This window comes from Bos indicus, chromosome 3 (assembly GCF_029378745.1).
Source record: "Bos indicus isolate NIAB-ARS_2022 breed Sahiwal x Tharparkar chromosome 3, NIAB-ARS_B.indTharparkar_mat_pri_1.0, whole genome shotgun sequence".
Lineage (NCBI taxonomy): Eukaryota > Metazoa > Chordata > Mammalia > Artiodactyla > Bovidae > Bos > Bos indicus.
Genome location: NC_091762.1, coordinates 40,862,699 through 40,884,620, shown reverse-complemented (window position 1 = coordinate 40,884,620; position 21,922 = coordinate 40,862,699). Strand labels below are relative to the sequence as shown.

The window sequence follows — 21,922 nt, the reverse complement described above, 5'->3', positions numbered from 1 at the left end:
TCTATCACTGCATCCCTTACCTTTTCTCCAACACCACCAACTGAGCCAATGGATCCTGGAGGTCCTTGTGGTCCCTGCAGTGTAAGAAAGGGAATACAGTTATCCTTACTCTTGTAATAAGATATAAATTCATAAACATACATCCACTTGTTCTCAAAGAGAGAAATATGTGCAAGAATATCTCAAGTCATTTGAAAGATGAGACAAAATGATGAACTTTATGAAGTTGTCAAATGTGCTGGATAGCAAATAATTTAATTGTGTTACATTGATTTTCAAATGCACCAGAATTCTGGAGATAAAGCAGAGGACTTTCCAACTCTAGTCATGTCAGTTGATACTTGGAACATAATTTCAATTTTTCTGCCAGTTGAGTAGATCAGATTTAGAGGATGGTTTTGCAGATTTTCTTAGTGGATCAAAATATGACTCTGATTAAGAATATTACAATCCATGCAAAAACAATATAAACCATCTCTTAGTCTTTAAATGACTTAGAAGAATTAAAACCTAAAAGCATTTTTAGTATATCTGCATGTAATTTATTTTACCTAGTTCTGGCCTGCCAGCATTAAAACCAGGAATAACAGAAGAGCAATAAAGACAAGAATAAATAACTTGCTCTTTATGAAAAGGGAAAGGCAAATGGAAACAGAACACCAAAGCCTATAAATTTGTTAATAGTAACAATAAGATAAATATGACATTACACACCTGTAATATTGGAACAATCAGTCAACAGTTAAGCTTGGGGGAGATCACTTATACAATTAAGAGGAAACATTTTTTACAAGGTAAGAAGTAAATATATTATAATGCACACATTACTCTGATATATTTTACAGAAAAAAATACAAAATTGCAAAACTTTTAGATAAAGGATGTTTGGGGCACAGACCTAGGCTACTGTAATCAAGGCAATTACAAACCATCTCCTCAAGCAGTTGTAAAAAATAAAGGTTAAATCTGAAACAATTCAGCAGCAGTGTAGAATTATTATGTGCAAGACACAGTAATTTGAACTGAACAATGTGGTGCTTTAGTGAATATTTCTCACTCAATATATATTTCTCACTAAATATATAATGAATATAAACTTTGTATCTATATTATAGTAACATTTGTAGGGACTAGCTCCCTACGAAGCCTTTCTTTTCCTTTAAAAAAAATGAAGTGAGTAAATGACACTTAAGCTATTGTTCATGTAAACATTTCAAAGGAGTGTAATTATCCCCATTGTATTTTAGATACTGCCTGCCATTATGTAATATCTATATAACTTCAAAATAACTAACATATTTCACAGTCTTACATCAGCTCCATTGGGACCTTGAGGACCTCTTGGGCCTGGAGGACCAGGTGGACCCTGTAAGAGAAGAATATTAAGGTTTATGTAGACTGAACTCAAATGCATTCCTGATGTTTTCATTTTGTGATTAAGAAAACAAAAAGAAGCTTCAGTCTGCAAAATCATAGTCAATAAAGCAAATCAGGTATCATTCTTAATGGATACAAGATCATGTTAGCAAATGCTTCTTTACACATAGATATGGGGAAATTAGAACTGCAGGAAGAACAATTTAATTAAAAATTATAAAAGTCTATTAATACTATCCAGTACAATGAATTCATAATGCAACTAAAATATTATATACCAGAATATACTAGAATGCTAGAGTATAAAGGAGACATAAAGTTGGGAAAATAAACAGTGCTTGAGTAGATTTAGAATTCATTAATTCTATATTTTTTATTTGTATATTTTCACTTTTTTAATGTCAGCTCTCATGTTATATATGCCAGAACTGGAATAAGATTAACTGTTTAGTTGTCATCCTTAAATAAAGGTTCTTGCTCCTGGCTATGCATTAAAATTACCTTGGGACAATTTTTGTAAAATACTGATGGCCAGAACCCCTTACTTCAAGACTGTGTTTAAATTCATCTGTAGTAAATCCCAGGGCATTAGTACTTAGAGGTCACAGTTTATTCTCATGTCATGTTTGACTATTAGCTATTAGCTATTACCATAAATCAGAGAGAATGTATTAATGATTCAGGGGACCATAGCAAGAGTATTCAGAGAGAAGCTTGCTATGCAACTGAAACTCTTTAGGGTATTAATTAGTTATTTTGAATGGGCAATGTTTATGTTTCTTGTTCCTTATAAAATCTAACATGTAAGTATAAAATTATCAAAATATGTATTTTGAAGGGAGCAAATATTGGAGGCAATGTTTACCAAAGGGAAAGAGCAATTAGAAAATGTATTCATTTCATTATAGATGTCAATGACCCTGGCTTATTTTTTCCTTACCAAGGTAGTGCTTGATCAACAAATATATGTATTTTAAATTTTTAGCTGAAATATTAAATTTAGAGCAAAAATCCAGAATCAATAATTGAATATTATTAGGCCAAAGCATTTTGATTAAGATAAAATTCCTCATTAAATTAAGAATTTGTTTTAAAGGGTAATTAATTTTTAATAGTACGTTAACATTTGTTAGTTACCTAAATCCTGGGTAACAATTATCTATTATTCACCTGTTTCACATCAAAGGCCAGAGCTAAAGCTAAAGACTAAAAAAAAAAAAACAAAGTGTAAAAAAAAAAAAAACAAAGTATAGCAGTTTAAATGGCAACCCATTCCAGTGTTCTTTCCTGGAGAATCCCAGGGACAGGGGAGCCCCTGGTGGGCTGCTGTCTATGGGGTCGCACAGAGTTGGACAGACTGAAGCGACTTAGCAGCAGCAGCAACAATATATACACAGAGAAATAAAACAGATATAACAATATATCAACCAAAAAAGGCCATATGTGTGCACAACATTATTCTGAAGAGAGAAAAAGGAAAGATAGAGAAATAGTCAAGACAGTGCGAGAAACTTTAAAAGTGGCAGGTGCAAGTCTGGGTGAGGAACAGGGAGCCAACAATCTGAAAAGTCATAACCTTTAAGACTACTTTGTTTATATTAATAAGCCTTGAGAAAGATACTAGTGATGTGGAAATTCACAATATACATCAATTCTAGAAAATAAAAACTTACCATGGGACCAACATCCCCATTCTCTCCTTTTTCACCAGGTGGGCCTGGAAGACCCTAAGAAAATATAAATAGAAAAACAGTAAAATTCATTCATGTATTTAAAAAGAAATATTTGTCCAATTTCTCATATAGAATTCAAAGTTAAATACAGCTAAATAAGAATGTGGAATTAAGACTCATAAACTATCATCTGTCAAAATACACATAATGCAAATATTGACTAAAATTAGGGAATCATATATGTACATTCACAAAATTCATGCTTTGCATAGTATTATACTTTTGATTTCAATTACAAGAACTAAATATATAATTTGTTCTGGGAATTTATGAATACCTAATCATTTTCTCTATCTTTTATGAGTAGTATATGGAATTAACATTGTAAAAATGTTTTTGAAAAATCTTGTTCCAAATTATTTTAGGACACCTCTTCCCGGTGAGGATTTTATAGATAGGAACAGTTAGACAAAACTCCTTTGAAAATAAATATTCCATCCAACATATGTCCAGGGTTACAAATATCTTCTGATCTCTTGACCTGTTAATTCCAGTTCTGGATCTTAAAAACTCATAAGGCCAAGAGACCTGATATATTACACTTCCTTTATTTACTCAAATCTATTTCCTTTATGTTCAATTGCAGTGTAATTGCTTTAGGAGAGGTTCTATGCTATTGAATAAAATCAGAGCAGCTGCACTCAGATTTCACCTGGCCCTATCTTTATGGGCCAGCAAAAAAAATTACTGTACTCCCTCTTGATTTTCCTAATTCCCCTCATCATATCTGTTTATATTTCCTCTTTTATAATACTTTGTACACATTTGAATCGTACACTTAAAAACACAATTGTACCACTTGTTTGCATACTTATACTCATGGGATGTCAAGGCTGTATATTGTCACCCTGCTTACTTAACTTATATGCAGAATATATCATGCAAAGTGCTAGGATGGATGTAGCACAAGCTGGAACCAAGATTGCTGGGCGATACATCAATAACCTCAGATACACAGATGACACCACCCTTATGGCAGAAACTGAAGAAGAACTAAAGAGCCTCTTAATGAAAGTGAAAGAGGAGAGTGAAAAAGTTGGCCTAAAACTCAACATTCAGAAAACAAAGATCATGACATCCGGTCCCATCACTTCATGGCAAATAGATGGGGAAACAATGGAAATAGTGAGACACTTTATTTTGGAGACTCCAAAATCACTGCAGATGATGACTGCAGCTATGAAATTAAAAGACGATTACTCCTTGGAAGAAAAGCAATGACCAACCTAGACAGCATATTAAAAAGCAGGGACATTACTTTGCCAAAAAAGGTCTGTCTAATCAAGGCTATGGTTTTCCAGTAGTCATGTATGGATGTGAGAGTTGGACTATGAAGAAATCTGAGCACAGAAGAATTGATGCTTTTGAACTGTGGTGTTGGAGAAGACTCTTGAGAGTTCCTCAGACTGCAAGGAGATCCAACCAGACAATCCTAAAGGAAATCAGTCCTGAATATTCATTGGAAGGACTGATGCTGAAGCTGAAACTCCAATACTTTGGCCACCTGATGTGAAGAACTGACTCAATGGAAAAGACCCTGATGCTGGGAAAGATTGAAGGCAGGAGGAGAAGGGGATGACAGAAGATGAGATGGTTGGATGGCATCAACAACTCAATGGTCATGAGTTTGAGCAAGCTTCAGGAGTTGGTTATGGACAGGGAAGCCTGGTGTGCTGCAGTCCATGGGGTCACAGAGTATTGGACATAACTGAGCAATTGAACTGAACTGAACTCATGGGACATTGCTCTTTAAGGTCAATCTTTTGTCTCTAACAACTGGCAGAGCACCAGGGAAAAATAGAGATTTTAATGAAATATAGAATTTATATTTTAATTAATTTTAATTGGAAGCTAATTACTTTACAATATTGTAGTGGTTTTTGCCATACATTCACATGAATCAGCCATGGGTGTACATGTGTCCATTAGCAGATGAATGGATAAGAAAGCTATGGTACATATACACAATGGAATATTACTCAGCCATTAAAAAGAATACATTTGAATCAGTTCTAATGAAGTGGATGAAACTGGAGCCTATTATACAGAGTGAAGTAAGTCAGAAAGAAAAACACCAATACAGTATCAGTTCAGTTCAGTCACTCAGTTGTGTCCAATTCTTTGCGGCCCCACAAACCGCAGCACGCCAGGCCCAATACAGTATACTAATGCATGTATATGTAATTTAGAAAGATGGTAACAATAACCCTATATGCGGGACAGTGGAGACACAGCTGTATAGAACAGTCTATTGGACTCTGTGAGAGAGGGCGAGGGTAAGATGATCTGAGAGAATAGCATTGAAACATCTATATTATCATATGTGAAATAGTTCGCCAGTCCAGGTTCAATGCATGAGACAGGGTGCTCACAGCTAGTGCACTGGGATGATGCAGAAGTATGGGATGGGAAGGGAGGTGGGAGAGGGTTCAGGATGGGGAACACATGTACACCCATGGCTGATTCATATCAATGTATGGCAAAAACCAAAACAGTATTGTAAAGTAATTAGCCTCCAATTAAAATAAATTAATTTTAAAAAAGAAAAAAGTAATCTTGAATAGATAATGATGATATTTGATATTTTTATCCTTATCTTGTTATATTTCAGTTTTTAAATGCTGGTAATAAGCCACTAAATTGTTTTTGTGATATACCAATTCCATATGACTCTCAGTTTGGCGAGAGGATACTTTACTGAGTATATTTGTAAATTTTTTAATGTTCTGTATATTCATTTGTATAAGGAAATCTTAATTACTGATTTATAATAACATATATCAGAATTTCATTTATTTTTTCTCATTTTGTAAGTTAGATGTCTAGGAAAATAGCCTATCATATGTACTTGCCAAATGGTTATTGTCAACTGATGCTAGCTTCTAGAATTACTAGAGAAGTTCCTGGGAGGAAATAGCCAGGTAGTGTTTCCAATTTTATCCCGCTTAAAGATAATCTGAAAGAGGTCACTAAAATTTTAGATTCCAAGATCCACAACCAAAGAGATTCTAATTCATTGATGGAGAACATAAACTCAAATTCTTAAAAAGACAAGTAGATTTTTAACATAGATGAAATAAACGTTTCAGTTTAAGCCCATTTCCTTAAGTATTAAGCATTACAATGTAAACATAATTAAGCTCTTATAAACACCACATAAATTAACAATCACATTCCTTGTATCCCACCAACTGTAGTATATAGTGCATCTGATTTGTGATTTCCAAATTGAATGTTATATAAATATTAGTTCATAGTTGTCTTATATTTCTATAACACACCTAGTCTGCATTGCCATTTTATTTATGCATATGTTATTCTTGATATTAGTTCAGTAGAAACCACCCAATAGAAAAATATTGAAATATTTATCTCTTTTTATGAAGTTTGATTATAGTTCAAATTCTCTTGCATTGCAGGCAGATTCTTTACCAGCTGAGTAACAAAGGAAGCCAAATACTGGAGTGGGTAGCCTATCCATTCTCCAGCAGATCTTCCTGACTCAGTCATTGAACTGGGGTCTCCTGAATTGTAGGGTTATTCTTTACCAACTGAGTTACCAGGGAAGCCCCAAGTTTAGACAGAATGTTCTTATTGAAATCAGTAGAAACACAATGAGTCAAATCCTTTTTTTGCAGCAACTAAATGTGCAAAATGGCACTCCAGTATTAATCAGTTTTCAAATGTCCCAGCATTTTTCTAAGGAGTAATTTATGCATAGAGAGATTCTGCTATAAGATCTGTTAATTTAAAATCATTTACCTCTTAAATGATGAAATAAAAAATGAATTCAGGCCAAGAACTCTCATTCTATGTGTGTTCTTCATATGGAGACAAATAGTAAGCAACTAGACTTCTACATTATTATTATTAATGTCTAATATAATTGCTAACATCTATTCTGCCCCAAAGACTCAATTAAAGGATGAAGACACAATTGTGAGCATGGTAATTAAATTAACATCTTTTCAGATTCCTGATTTAAAGAGGTACTCTGGGAAAATATAATCAATTTTTTTGGGAATTGATTTCTTGAATCACCTTCATCAAATATCATATTTCTTACTCTGTGTAAATGAAGACTTTTTAAAATACAATATTTTGTAAATACAAGTTACAAGGCACCTTTTTTAATCATGACAACTAAATTTCTAAATTACAACCTTATAGAATTCAGAATAATCAGTTAAATGAAAAAGCAGAAAATGAATGGTAATATATACATCAGCAATCTAATTTCTAATGCCTTGTTATTTTCAAATATATGTGCTGCTCATACAACTGTAGAGAAGGAAATGGCAACCCACTCCAGTATTCTTGCCTGGAGAATCCTGTGGACAGAAGAGCCTGGTTGGCTGCTCTGCATAGGGTTGCATAGAGTCAGACATGATTGAAGCGACATAGCATGCATGCATGCACTGGAAAAGGAAATGGCAACCCCTCCAGTATTCTTGCCTGGAGAATCCCAGGGACAGAGGAGCCTGCTGGGCTGCCACCTATGGGGTTGCACACAGTCGGACATGAGTGAAGTGACTTAGCAGCAGCAGCACCAGCATACATACTGATATATATTGCTCAGCATTGCTTATTTATAAGAGAAGACTCTATACATGGACATCACCAGATGGTCAACACCGAAATCAGATTGATTATATTCTTTGCAGCCAAAGATGGAGAAGCTCTATACAGTCAGCAAAAACAAGACCAGGAGCTGACTGTGGCTCAGACCATGAACACCTTATTGCCAAATTCAGACTTAAATTGAAGAAAGTAGGGAAAACCACTAGACCATTCAGGTATGACCTAAATCAAATCCCTTATGATTATACAGTGGAAGTGAGAAATAGATTTAAGGGCCTAGATCTGATAGATAGAGTGCCTGATGAATGAGGTTCATGACATTGCACAGGAGACAGGGATCAAGATCATTCCCATAGAAAAGAAATGCAAAAGCAAAATGGCTGTCTGGGGAGGCCTTACAAATAGCTGTGAAAAGAAAAGAAGCGAAAAGCAAAGGAGAAAAGGAAAGATATAAACATCTGAATACAGAGTTCCAGAGAATAGCAAGAAGAGATAAGAAAGCCTTCTTCAGCGATCAGTGCAAAGAAATAGAGGAAAACAACAGAATGGGAAAGACTAGGGATCTCTTCAAGAAAATCAGAGATACCAAAGGAACATTTCATGCAAAGATGAGCTCGATAAAGGACAGAAATGGTATGGACCTAACAAAGCAGAAGATATTAAGAAGAGATGGCAAGAATACACAGACGAACTATACAAAAAAGATCTTCACGACCCAGATAATCACGATGGTGTGATCACTCACCTAGAGCCAGACATCCTGGAATGTGAAGTCAACTGGGCCTTAGAAAGCATCACTATGAACAAAGCTAGTGGAGGTGATGGAATTCCAGCTGAGCTGTTCCAAATCCTGAAAGATGATGCTGTGAAAGTGCTGCACTCAATATGCCAGCAAATTTGGAAAACTCAGCAGTGGCCACAGGACTGGAAAAGGTCAGTTTTCATTCCAATCCCAAAGAAAGGCAATGCCAAAGAATGCTCAAACTACCGCACAATTGCACTCATCTCACACGCTAGTAAAGTAATGCTCAAAATTCTCCAAACCAGGCTTCAGCAATATGTGAACTGTGAACTTCCTGAGGTTCAAGCTGGTTTTAGAAAAGGCAGAGGAACCAGAGATCAAATTGCCAACATCTGCTGGATCATGGAAAAAGCAAGAGAGTTCCAGAAAAACATCTCTTTCTGCTTTATTGACATGCCAAAGCCTTTGACTGTGTGGATCACAACAAACTGTGGAAAATTCTGAAAGAGATGGGAATACCAGACCACCTGATCTGCCTCTTGAGAAATTGGTATGCAGGTCAGGAAGCAACAGTTAGAACTAGACATGGAACAACAGACTGGTTCCAAATAGGAAAAGGAGTCCGTCAAGGCTGTATATTGTCACCCTGTTTATTTAATTTATATGCAGAGTATATCATGAGAAATGCTGGACTGGAAGAAACACAGGCTGGAATCAGGATTGCCGGGAGAAGTATCAATAACCTCAGATATGCAGATGACACCACCCTTACGGCAGAAAGTGAAGAGGAACTAAAAAGCCTCTTGATGAAAGTGAAAGAGGAGAGTGAAAAAGTTGGCTTGAAGCTCAACATTCAGAAAACGAAGATCATGGCATCTGGTCCCATCACTTCATGGGAAATAGATGGGGGAACAGTGGAAACAGTGTCAGACTTTATTTTTTTGGGTTCCAAAATCACTGCAGATGGTGATTGCAGCCATGAAATTAAAAGACACTTACTCCTTGGAAGTAAAGTTATGACCAACCTAGATAGCATATTCAAAAGCAGAGACATTACATTGCCTACAAAGATCCGTATAGTCAAGGATATGGTTTTTCCAGTGGTCATGAATGGACGTGATAGTTGGACTATGAAGAAAGCTGAACGCCAAAGAAGTGATGCTTTTGAACTGTGGTGTTGGAGAAGACTCTTGAGAGTCCCTTGGACTGCAAGGAGATCCAATCAGTCCATCCTAACGGAGATCAGCCCTGGGATTTCTTTGGAAGGAATGATGCTAAAGCTGAAACTCCAGTACTTTGGCCAGCTGATGCAAAGAACTGACTCATTGGAAAAGACTCTGATGCTGGGAGGGATTGGGGGCAGGAGGAGAAGGGGATGACAGAGGATGAGATGGCTGGATGGTGTCACCGAAACGATGGACATGAGTCTGAGTGAACTCCGGGAGATGGTGATGGACAGGGAGGCCTGGCGTGCTGTGATTCATGGGGTCGCAGAGAGTCAGACATGACTGAGTGACTGAACTGAACTGAAGGTACTTTTAATATTAAAAATTATTATGAACTAGATGATTTAATCATTTATAAAATTGCTAATGTGGCATAACTAATATCCATATGTACCCAAATATCATTTAAACAAAATTTTATGATCTTTTAGAGAATCACTAGGTAAGTATCGAATAAACAAGTGGCAGAAGAAAGCCAGATGTTTCCAGTTTGTAGGAAGCGGTTAACATCATATCGAAGAAAGGCAACTCAGACAGATATCTACTATGCAATGTTTTGCCTAACAACCCAGTTATAAGCTATATTTAAAGACAATTTCTTAGCCTACAATGTTTTACAACGTAGTACTTCTTAATGGGTTTCACATCAGATCAGATCAGATTTTGAGTTCCTCTTCACTTTCTGCCATAAGGGTGGTATCATCTGCATATCTGAGGTTATTGATATTTCTCCCAGCAATCTTGATTCCAGCTTGTGTTTCTTCCAGTCCAGCGTTTCTCATGATGTATTCTGCATATAAGTTAAATAAACAGGATGACAATATACAGGCTTGACAAACTCCTTTTCCTATCTGGAACCAGTCTGTTGTTCCATGTCCAGTTCTAACTGTTGCTTCCTGACCTGCATACAGATTTCTCAAGAGGCAGGTCAGGTGGTCTGGTATTCCCGTCTCTTTCAGAATTTTCCACAGTTTATTGTGATCCACACAAAGACTTTGGCATAGTCAATAAAGCAGAAATAGATGTTTTTCTGGAACTCTCTTGCTTTTTCCATGATCCAGCAGATGTTGGCAATTTGATCTCTGGTTCCTCTGCCTTTTCTAAAAACCAGCTTGAACATCAGGAAGTTCATGGTTCACATATTGCTGAAGCGTAGCTTGAAGAATTTTAAGCATTACTTTACTAGCGTGTGAGACGAGTGCAATTGTGCGGTAGTTTGAGCATTCTTTGACATTGCCTTTCTTTGGGATTGGAATGAAAACTGACCTTTTCCAGTCCTGTGGCCACTGCTGAGTTTTCCAAATTTGCTGGCATATTGAGTCCAGCACTTTCACAGCATCATCTTTCAGGATTTGGAACAGCTCAACTGGAATTCCATCACCTCCACTAGCTTTGTTCATAGTGATGCTTTCTAAGGCCCAGTTGACTTCACATTCCAGGATGTCTGGCTCTAGGTGAGTGATCACACCATCGTGATTATCTGGGTCGTGAAGATCTTTTTTGTACAGTTCGTCTGTGTATTCTTGCCATCTCTTCTTAATATCTTCTGCTTCTGTTAGGTCCATACTATTTCTGTCCTTTATCGAGCCTATCTTTGCATGAAATGTTCCTTTAGTATCTCTGATTTTCTTGAAGAGATCCCTAGTCTTTCCCATTCTGTTGTTTTCCTCTATTTCTTTGCATTGGTCACTGAAGAAGGCTTTCTTATCTCTTCTTGCTATTCTCTGGAACTCTGCATTCAGATGTTTATATCTTTCCTTTTCTCCTTTGCTTTTTGCTTCTCTTCTTTTCACAGCTGTTTGTAAGGCCTCCCCAGACAGCCATTTTGCTTTTGCATTTCTTTTCTATGGGGATGGTCTTGATCCCTGTCTCCTGTACAATGTCATGAACCTCATTCCATAGCTCATCAGGCACTCTATCTATCAGATCTAGGCCCTTAAATCTATTTCTCACTTCCACTGTATAATCATAAGGGATTTGATTTAGGTCATACCTGAATGGTCTAGTGGTTTTCCCTACTTTCTTCAATTTAAGTCTGAATTTGGCAATAAGGAGTTCATGGTCTGAGCCACAGTCCTAATGGGTTTACTAAAATACAAATTATAATTCTAAATATAAGAAGTTATTTTAAAGATTATTTTAATCATTTAAGTTATTTAAATGATTGGAGCTGAAGCTCCAATACTTTGGCCATCTAATGCGAAGAACTGACTCATTGGAAAAGCCCCTGATGCTGGGAAAGATTGAAGGCAGGAGGAGAAGGGGACGACAGAGAATGAGATCATTGGATGGCATCACTGACTGCATGGACATGAGTTTGAGCAAGCTCTAGGAATTGGCTATGGACAGGGAAACCTGGAGTGTTGCAGTCAATGGGATTGCAGAATTGGACATGACTGAGCAGCTAACTGAACTGAATGTTAATTTGTTTATTTTACCTATTGTGAAAGTGCTAGTCGTTGAGGTCCTGCCTGACTCTTTGTGACCCCGTGGACTGTAGTGTGGCAGCATCCTCTGTTTATAGAATTCTCCAGGCAAAAATACTGTAGTGGGTAGACATTCGCTTCTCCAGGGGAATCTTCCTGACCCAGGGATAGAACCCAATCTCCTACATGATAGGTAGATTCTTTATGATCTGAGCCACCAGGGAAGGGAAGCCTATTTTACCTCTTATTGCTTAACATTTGCTGTTGGCAATTTCTGTTAATAGCTACAGTCTTGTGTATGTGTGTGTATGTGTGCAGTCAGTCACTTCGTCGTGTCTGACTCTGCCACCTCATGGACTGTAGCCCACCGGCTCCTCTGTCCCTGGAATTGTCCAGGCAAGCATACTGGAGTGAGTTACCATTTCACACTCCAGGGGATCTTCTCCACCCAGAGATGGAACCAGTCTCTTGTGTCTACTTCACTGGCAGGAAGATCCTTTACCACTAGCACCACCTGAGAAGCCCCAGTTGTGATTGACAGTTTGCTATTTCTCAAAAGGCTCTTTGTTTCTGCTAGCCATCTCGAGTACTAATTTTCCTGCCGTGAGATATGTGAAAGAACGTTTCTAACATCGTGCTTTTCGATATACACTTAAAGAAGCTTGTCATTCATTTTCCATATACAATGAGAATGAAGAAAAGCAGTATTAAACCTAAGGTGGGGCTAAATAATCTCCAGAAACAGAAGCCAAGGCTGATGAAGTTTCAGAAAAATTAATAGTAATTGGTAAAAAGCAGTTAAAGTTCAGATATATGTTTAAGTAAAATGGTTATTATACTTAAAACCCGAGTTTCTAGATAGAAAAAAGGACCTCTGCTTTGTTTTACATCCACCAGAAAACCTGTTGTGAGGAGTAAGTGGGAATGACTGGATGTGCAATGCAGAAAACATCTTACCTGAAGACCTATGGGACCAGGAGGTCCTGGGAAACCTCTGGCACCCTCATCACCTTTTTGTCCAAACATCCCCTGCTGACCTCTGGGACCTGGTTCACCATCACCTCCCTAGAGAAGACCAATACAAATGATCACAAACTGGAAAAAATCATGATTCTGCCATAAGACATCATAAAAATATAATCATTCCTCATTTAATCAAAGTTGGTCTATTATTAGCAACCAAGTGATAAGTAGGTAAAATTTGTATGATCTGCTGCAAATATACCATTGTTTGTTTTGCTTACATTATTTGATTATGGAATATGACTTATTCTGATTTTTCTCATGTTTACCAAGTGAAATAAGAGCTACATAACAAGGGAAAATAATGTTCAGAATTTCCTACAAATTAAGTACTTCCCAACTGGTTATTAGCTATCTTCCAATGATGTCATAGTGTTTTTTGTTTATAAAGATCAACTTGGCTACCTATATTAGATAATTTAAACTTGATTCAATGTTAAGCATACAAACAAACCTATTACCACATGAAATCGACTGGTTATGTGACAGTTCATGGATCTATCTAATCAGAGAACAGAAAGGACTTAAGATTTGCTGAACAAAGAGGAACACTTACAGCAATTCCAGGGGCACCAACTGGACCTTGAAGACCTGGGGGACCAGGAGGACCCTGAAATGAGATAAAAATCTGTAAATCTGAAACTGAAGCCAGAAGAGCCTGTTATATAGTACAGAACATTTGATTGATCAAAATCTATTAAGCATCTATACACTTCTTGGAGAAAAAGGTTTTTGCATTTAGTGCAGTCAACCATTATTTATTTTACTTCTTGAGCCTCAGACTTGCTTACTTGCAATCACTTTTAAATTGGCAGTTATTGAAAACATTCTCATCTGTAATACTGTTGATATTTAAAAAAGGATTTCTATGCGAATATTTATAAATCATGTCAAAGTTTCACACTTGAAAATTTTCAAAATACCAGATTTCTTTAGTGAGATATCTATATGTCAAAAAGAGATATGAAAAAGTTCATATATATGATATTTTCCAAAAGAAAAATAGGTTGTGGGGAATTCTATATAGACAGAAAGTAAGGATATATGAAAACCTAGAATTTTTCTCATATGTAAACACATGCAAATTCAGTGTTATGTTTTCAGTAAACCAGAACTCCTTATTTTAAGCAATAGATTTCAGTAGCTTTATGAGTCTTCCATGCATAAACATATTTTCTTAACTGTTTTCTTTTCTTTTTTTTTTTTTATACAATCAGGCACTATAAAAGATCCAGACACGAGAGTCATGGAATTGTACTGCTTTTTTCCTTAAAACTGCCACACATTGGGTACAATGTTTGAAGCATCGGCTCTGGAGATGTGGTTGAGGGACTACCAGGGTACCTTTCAGGTTTCCACTAGGTCAGTGTCTTTTTCATAGCAACACAAAGATGTTATCTGTGTTTAAACCATATGGTATTTGAACTAACAGTGTAAAAGCAATGGAGGGGAAAACTGCAGATAGTTTAGTCTCATTCTGAGGTTTTAAGGTTTGAATTATTTCATTTCTTAACACAAAGTTTTGAAAAGAGGTTTTATTAGAATTGACCAAATCTCAAACTGAATAGTTACTGCAGAGGTAATATAGTAGTAATACTATAGGGAGACATAAGGAAATAGTAATATGAAGAAATATCCATAGTTAATAGCAAAAGAAATTAAATTAATAATCCCCCTCAATAAGAAGTAGGAAACTCACGTTTTCTCCTTTGTCACCCTTGCTGCCTTTTTGTCCTGGTTCACCAATTTCACCCTGAATTTGAAATATTTGAGTTAAAATTTATATCTAATATGCCATACCTGCCATTGCACTATGATCACTATCATCTTATGACTAAATTATGTGCTAGCATTTAATGTCACTATTTAAATTGGAAAAGCCTACTGATCACTCTGCTGTATTGACTAATATTGCTGTCTAGATCATTTTCTATATGATAAGCATATAGAAAAACAAAAGTCAACTGAACTCTGAGGAATATTACAGCTGGGATTTTCAATTCACAAAATCAATTTCATCTGAAATAACACCAGTATAAACTGATAATGGAAATACACTGATTTATATAAAAATATAATTACACATTAATCAAAAATCAATCTATTTTTTCTCCTAGTTTTCCAACTGCTAAAGTATAATGCATTATCAGCACACTGGTTAACAAATTTTGTTATATAATTTCACAGTATTGCTAGAAAGTATATTCAATTCAAACACAACACAGCTATACATTTAAAATCAAGATCTTAGAATCTCCACTTACATATTAGTAAAAAATAGAGAAGTACAGGATTATCAAAGATGTATGCAGCTCATTCTTAAATTTTAACCCTACAATATCCAAGACACCATGGTTAAATGTATACAACTAATTACTCGAATTTCACATTTATCTGAGAAACATTAAAAACAGATAAGAGTTTTTGGCATCTGCTAATTTTTCTCACTACCATTGTTCATGTCTTGTTTAGATCCCACATACTATTTCACAGGAAAATTCTAATTCTAAGCCCCTAAATTAAAACTTCTGAGCACAAGAAAGCTATATTGAAACTTTGAAAAATATATCTTTAGATTTTATATCTAATCTTAAGAAAGATTATATCTAGGATTTTTGAGAAAAAATTTATTTTTCATGGTATGTACTAACATAAATAAAGAGTACTCACCTTGTCTCCATCTTCTCCAGGGGAGCCAGCAGGCCCCGCAGGCCCGGGGAGACCCACAGGGCCTTGTACTCCATCTCTCCCTGCAGGACCTTGGGGACCTTTTTCTCCCTGCATTGAAAATCCACCAAGTCATTACTTGGCTGTAAGAAACCTATGAATTTGCCACTCATAATTTATAAGTGAAGCTACAAGAGTCATACCCTGGCTTCCATATTTAACAAGGAAATTGTTTTGATTTTCACCCAAAATGCATTTTCTCAGTAGCAAATAATAACATGAAATATCCCACATTATTTCGTGACTAAGAACACTACCATTGCTAACCATTTATGAATCTCATAAAAAATAATCAACAATCAACAAAAATAATCAATAGAATTTTCCTTTGAACCACACATTTTCAAATCAAGCATTATATATTAAAAATCAGATGCTTAATGTTTTTGAAAGCTGACCCTTTATGTTACTGACCCTTTATGTTGTTCTGTATTGCTATTGAAATAGCTGGGCAGTGGCTGGTAGGCCTCAAAAACCATACAATGCATTTGCTCATATGCCCAACTTTATAATATGCTTTATATGTAGATGTTTTTCATTTTTAACAAATGTTTCATGAATTTTTCTAGATTTTGGTATTTCAATTTTCTTGCTTTTGATTCAGAATGAAAAGGTTGTTAGCTTCTTAAAATTTTTTCTTTATCTTTTGACGGTGGCATTATTTTCCTCTTTTAAAATTTAAGTATATTGTATAATTGAAAAAGTAGAGCCTTGGTAATGAAGATGGCAAAAATTCCTTTCCTAAAAGTGAAGACCTCATCAGTTCTGCACAGAGTTATTTTTTGATTGTATTTGGTAGTTCTATCTTTCCTCCTGTTATACAATCTGGGAATCCATGTCGTTAGTTCCTGCCTTTACATTATCCTGACCCCACTATCTACCCGCTTCCCTATCCCTTACCACCTCCTTTCCAAGTTTTATCTCTTGAATATATTTACTTCACTTTATCTCCACCATTAATATCTTATCCCAAAATACTAGTAGCCTTCCTCTGAACTGTTGAAATACCTCCTTCCTATCTCACATCTATTCTTACTTCCAAACTATTTCCTATGTTGTAACTGGAGAGACAGATCATCTTAACAACATTCTTTAGTCAATTTACTTGTTTACCATTCCTAAGATAAAGAGCAAGCTGCTAGTGCAGTCTCCCTATTACCTGGTTTCTACTCCCTTTGCCATTGCTCTGTATTTCAACTCCTCTAGATCTTTTTTTAAACTTGATGACATTTCCTTCCTGTTACTTGGCCTCAGCATGTGTTGTTCATTTGCCTGGAATGCCCCTAGGAGGACCCTCTACTTAGTTAATTCCTCCTCATCTTTTTAATTCCATCATCAATGCCCTGTCCAAGGAAAGGCTCTGACTCCAGCTGAGGTCTTTCTGTCATAATCTGATATATATCAGTACATTTCTTTATGTCATTAACCAGAGTTTGTAATTATACATGTACTTTGTGATTCTTTGATTATTTTCCAATGCTCCATCAGACAATAAACTGTGAGAGAAGAAACTGTTTCTGTATTCCATTGTATCTTCCTGGCCTGTGGCCCACAGTAGCCATTTAAGGAGTATTGAATTAATCTATTGCTTAATGACAAAAATAAATATCTATAAAACAACTTTTACAAGTTTATTACTTTATTGGGTTCCATATGATCTCATTTTTCAAAACTATGTCATAATCATCATTTAATAATATCTCCATTGTCACACTGGAGACCTTTTATTTCATTCAAATTAAATATTACAATGTCACAAACCTATCTCCACTTATAAAGTGTGTTATGCTATTCACAGTGAATGTCACTACTTTGAAAACATCAACTGATTCAGATATTTCTCCCTAATTTGAATTTCCTTCAGAATCTGAACTCCAAAAATTGAATCTATGAGAGTATGTATAAATTAAACAGATTAATTCTTATCTGCCTTTATTATAGTACACATAATCACTTGCCAGGAATCACCTGCTGTTTATTTCTTTTGATCCTGGTATGAGTAGAATCAGGGATAACCTTTCAACAGATCTATAACAATCTAAATTTAGATTCTTCATTTTATAACCCTGCAAGATGGTAAATGCCTCCCCTATTATGGATATCTTGGCCCATAACCTACAGGACTACCAGAAACATCGCTGATCTCTCCTTAAGCAATGTTTATTTCATTACTTCTACTTCTTCATCAATATTAATAGCTGAATATTACATTAACACTGATAAAATTAGCTAATCATCCCCATGTCCTTTGTTTGACTCTGTGTGAACTTAGCCTTATCCACACCCTCAACTTTTATTCTAATTCACCAAATCCATTCCTTCTGATTCAAAAGCTAATTTATGCATTTATTTTCTAGTTATTAATTAATATTTTGATGAAAACTCTGGTTTACACCCTATGATGATGATCCTACAAAGTGAAAGAACTACAATTTCATCTACTCATCACAAAATATCAAGGTATTTTTTTTTCAGAGATAAGGAAACAAAGGTTTAGAGATGTTAACATCCCAAATAATGAACAAAATAAATAACAGAACTGAGCTCCCAGCTCAATTCTTATTGGCTCAAAGCCAGCAACGTTACTTTATTCTGACATCCTTAACTTCCTCACTTTTCATTGATTATTTCTTATTGTTTGTTAAGTAGATAAATATAAACTGAAAGTGAAAGTTAAGTCATGTCCAACTTTTTGCAACCCCATGGACTATAGCCTACCGGGCTCCTCTGTCCATGGGATTTTCCAGGCAAGAATACTGGAATGGGTTGCCATTTCCTTCTCCAGGGAGATAAATATAACTGCATCACAGTAATAATAATAACCAGAGGCAATGCATTCAATTTTGCTAGTACTACCACCTTCTGCCTCCTTATTCTTCTAGGCTCAGGCTTAACTGAAGTGTTCTGTATGCACTTATTCCACTCCTTTATCATCCACCTTCTTTTTGAACCCCACTGCAATTACCCTGAAGTCTTGAATGCCCAATGACCAAATCCTGGTCTGTCTTATCTTTTGTTCTCAACTTTGAGTATTCTTGTTCACTTACAACATTCAACAAAGGAAACTCTTTTCTCTCTTGGCCTTCATGATAGTGTGCCACTGGATATATTCCATATCACTCACAGACAGTCTCTCTTGCTCTCCCTCTTACTGGATCCTTTCAGAACTCTCACCATTACAATTTTCCCTAAAGAGTCTAGATCTTTCTTCTCTTCCCTCAATACTGCATCAAATGGAGACTCAATAATACAGTTCCTACATTAAACTTATTCTAAATAACTCCCAGATTTGCAATCCTGACTTGGATCATTCTCTTTTCAATTATATTTACATGTTCTTGAAACTGAAAATAATGTTTCCTTGTACCTACACCTACTAATGCCTAATCAATTTATGGTCAATATATTGACTTCACTGTGTTTTGGATCTGGCATCCCCCATTTCTATAGCAGTCTCAGACAGATGTATTATCTACATAGCTTCCTATCTGTAGTCCTTCAATCCAGTACCTCCCTAATACAATTAGTAGGTTTCTTCAATAATCATTCTTTCCATCAAAATATTTCTATTAATGCACTTAGGTAGAAAAAGTTTTAGCTTTCTTTTCTTTACCTGATTTCCAGCACCCCCTATTCCTCCAAGTTTCTTATCTGGATGATTAATTTGGGGATACAGATTAGGCCAGTTATTGCCAGAGGTCATATGGATATTCAGGGCTCTCATTTTCCATTTTCTCCCTTCCAAGGTGGTTGTTTGGTAGGTAAATAGACCAAGGACTTGCCTTTCACAGATCACTAGCTTGTCTTTCTTTCTTTATGCAAGCCTTAACTTACTGATAGTTATATGACGAATTATAATACAAGTTGTTCAGAGGAGTTAAGAACGAAGAGGTAAAAGGCTTCATGTAACATCTAAGCCAATGTCTCCGTCAGTTTTTACTAAACTTCTCCATGGAGGTTTATGAATACTTTCACCCCACACTTCTATAAGAATGTTATGCTAACCATCTTCAATCCTTTATTTATTGTTCTTTAATAAAAGAACAATAGAATGAACATCTTGGACTTTTTTTCATGGTGGGAATGACTGAGAGAGAATGGATGGGCAGAGCATTCTCCTTTCCCTTCCGACTCATTCTATCAACTAATACCAAAACCCAGGCCAAATCTTAGCTCTTAAAAAGGCTTTTGATCAATAATTTCTCCTCTACATCACTGAAGTAACTTATTATAACTTTCACTACTTTTCCATATTCTTACATTCATTTCAATATTTTCTCTTCATAAATTCTAGGTATTTAACCAAGTTAAAACCCAGAATTCAATTATCTTCAGGGAATTCTGGACTTCTCTAATAAGTATTATGTAGTCTCAATTTACACTTAAAGCAATGCATATTCTTTTTCTCTGTATACATTCTTAATTGTGCTGTGCCAAAATATGAGTGCCCTGGATTTTTGAATGAAAATCAAAAATGTCCTGAATGAGTGAAATGTCCTGAATCTGTGTTTTATATCCCCTTCCAGTGCACAGTATACTATAAAGGTTTTATAGACAAATCTTTAGTTTCTGAGATTGGTTGGAAATTATAGAAATTCTAAGAGGGAGACAAAGAACAATTTTTTATGCTTTTCCATTAACATCTCAGAAAACAATGTCTAAATTTTCTTCAAATGTATTTGAAGCTGGAAATGTATTGCTTTAAAAAATTTTCAGCAATTAAAAATGCTTTTTCTGTCACCCAAAAATTCCACCCACAGGTGATATCATCCTACCCTAATTATTCTAAGTGTTTCTAAAAGGTAGTAGACTACAGAAAAACAATCATTGTAATTTGAAAATACTAAAAAAAAAATCACAAACATTAATGGCAATGGACAATGAAAGCAACATGCTAAATCAGACTGAACTTGCTAAAACTAAGGCCTTAGTGATAAAAAGGTATTTTGAAGATTATAGGCTTAAACTAAATTACATATGTCAAGACTTACATATACACAAAAGTATTGAACTCATATTTTTGCTTATGATGGTCAGCAACTTTTATATACATTTACTGGGTTTTTGCTTTAACCATGGTGGATGAGAGAATGCTTTAACTTTCTTTTTGGAAAATTAATATGATTAAATCAAAAACAGTAACAAAATTAGGAAAGGAAGCTTGATGATGAAATATAAATCTAATGAATATAATACACTGATTATTTAAATATAAATTTTTTAAACAGTAGATATAAGATAAAATAATTGACCAGATATTTTCCACCTCTTTCACTGTAGATCAAAACATAAATTACATAAAAAAGGGCAGCCACTCCCTATGTGTTTCACTTACAGACTATGAAAGTGATTGGAAATGAAGTTGTATATTGGAAATGAAGTATAGTTTTGTATAGGAGTGAAAAGTGCTCATTTTTCTAACTCTATGCTGTAAACTATAGTTTTAATCAAAAGTCCAATTTTAGAAGGACTTTTAAAAGGAGCAAAATCAGAAGCTTTTACATTAATAATATCCAATTCCCTCACAGGTATTAGGGCTTCATAAAGTGTGGAAAATGTCATCTTACTTAATTGAATTTGAAGTTTTCTGTATTATAAATACAAAAAGAAGTATGTTTACATGGCAGGCACATATGCAGAAAGAATGCAGTGGAGTATGAAGAGCTAATATCCTTGAATAAAAAGTAATAACTTGTGCAGGGTAGCAGTATAATATATTTCCTCCTTGAAATTACTTACTGGAGCACCTTTCTCTCCAGCTGGACCAGGGGGACCCTGGGGTCCTGGCCGCCCTGGCAAACCAATTGGGCCAGCTGTTCCTGCTGATCCACGTTCTCCTGGTGAGCCCTAATATAGGGGAAAAAAGGTATCTTGTTATTAAAGATGGAAAAAGAGATACTTAAGAATCACTATTCAGTATTGACATCTTATAGTTTGTATAACATAAAAGTCACTTTCAGATAACTTTAAAATTTCAGAATAATACTCACAATTTAAAAGATTAAATTCTAGCCCCAATATTAAGCACAGATATTAAAGTTAAGAAATACTGATAAGAAGAAAACTATTTCAAAATAATATATCTTT

General features: G+C 35.4%; 1 protein-coding gene across 1 annotated transcript in view; it reads right to left on the bottom strand.

The window, feature by feature from the left end:
- Positions 1–21,922, bottom strand: part of COL11A1 (collagen type XI alpha 1 chain) — a 222,646-nt gene that overhangs the window by 39,658 nt on the left and 161,066 nt on the right. Inside the window, exons 42-49 of the mRNA XM_019956964.2 lie at positions 21,575–21,682; positions 15,779–15,886; positions 14,808–14,861; positions 13,665–13,718; positions 13,043–13,150; positions 3,051–3,104; positions 1,313–1,366; positions 21–74 (exon numbers count right to left, since the gene is read on the bottom strand). Coding sequence (XP_019812523.1) covers positions 21–74; positions 1,313–1,366; positions 3,051–3,104; positions 13,043–13,150; positions 13,665–13,718; positions 14,808–14,861; positions 15,779–15,886; positions 21,575–21,682 — 594 coding nt within the window. The remainder of the gene's footprint in view (positions 1–20; positions 75–1,312; positions 1,367–3,050; positions 3,105–13,042; positions 13,151–13,664; positions 13,719–14,807; positions 14,862–15,778; positions 15,887–21,574; positions 21,683–21,922) is intronic.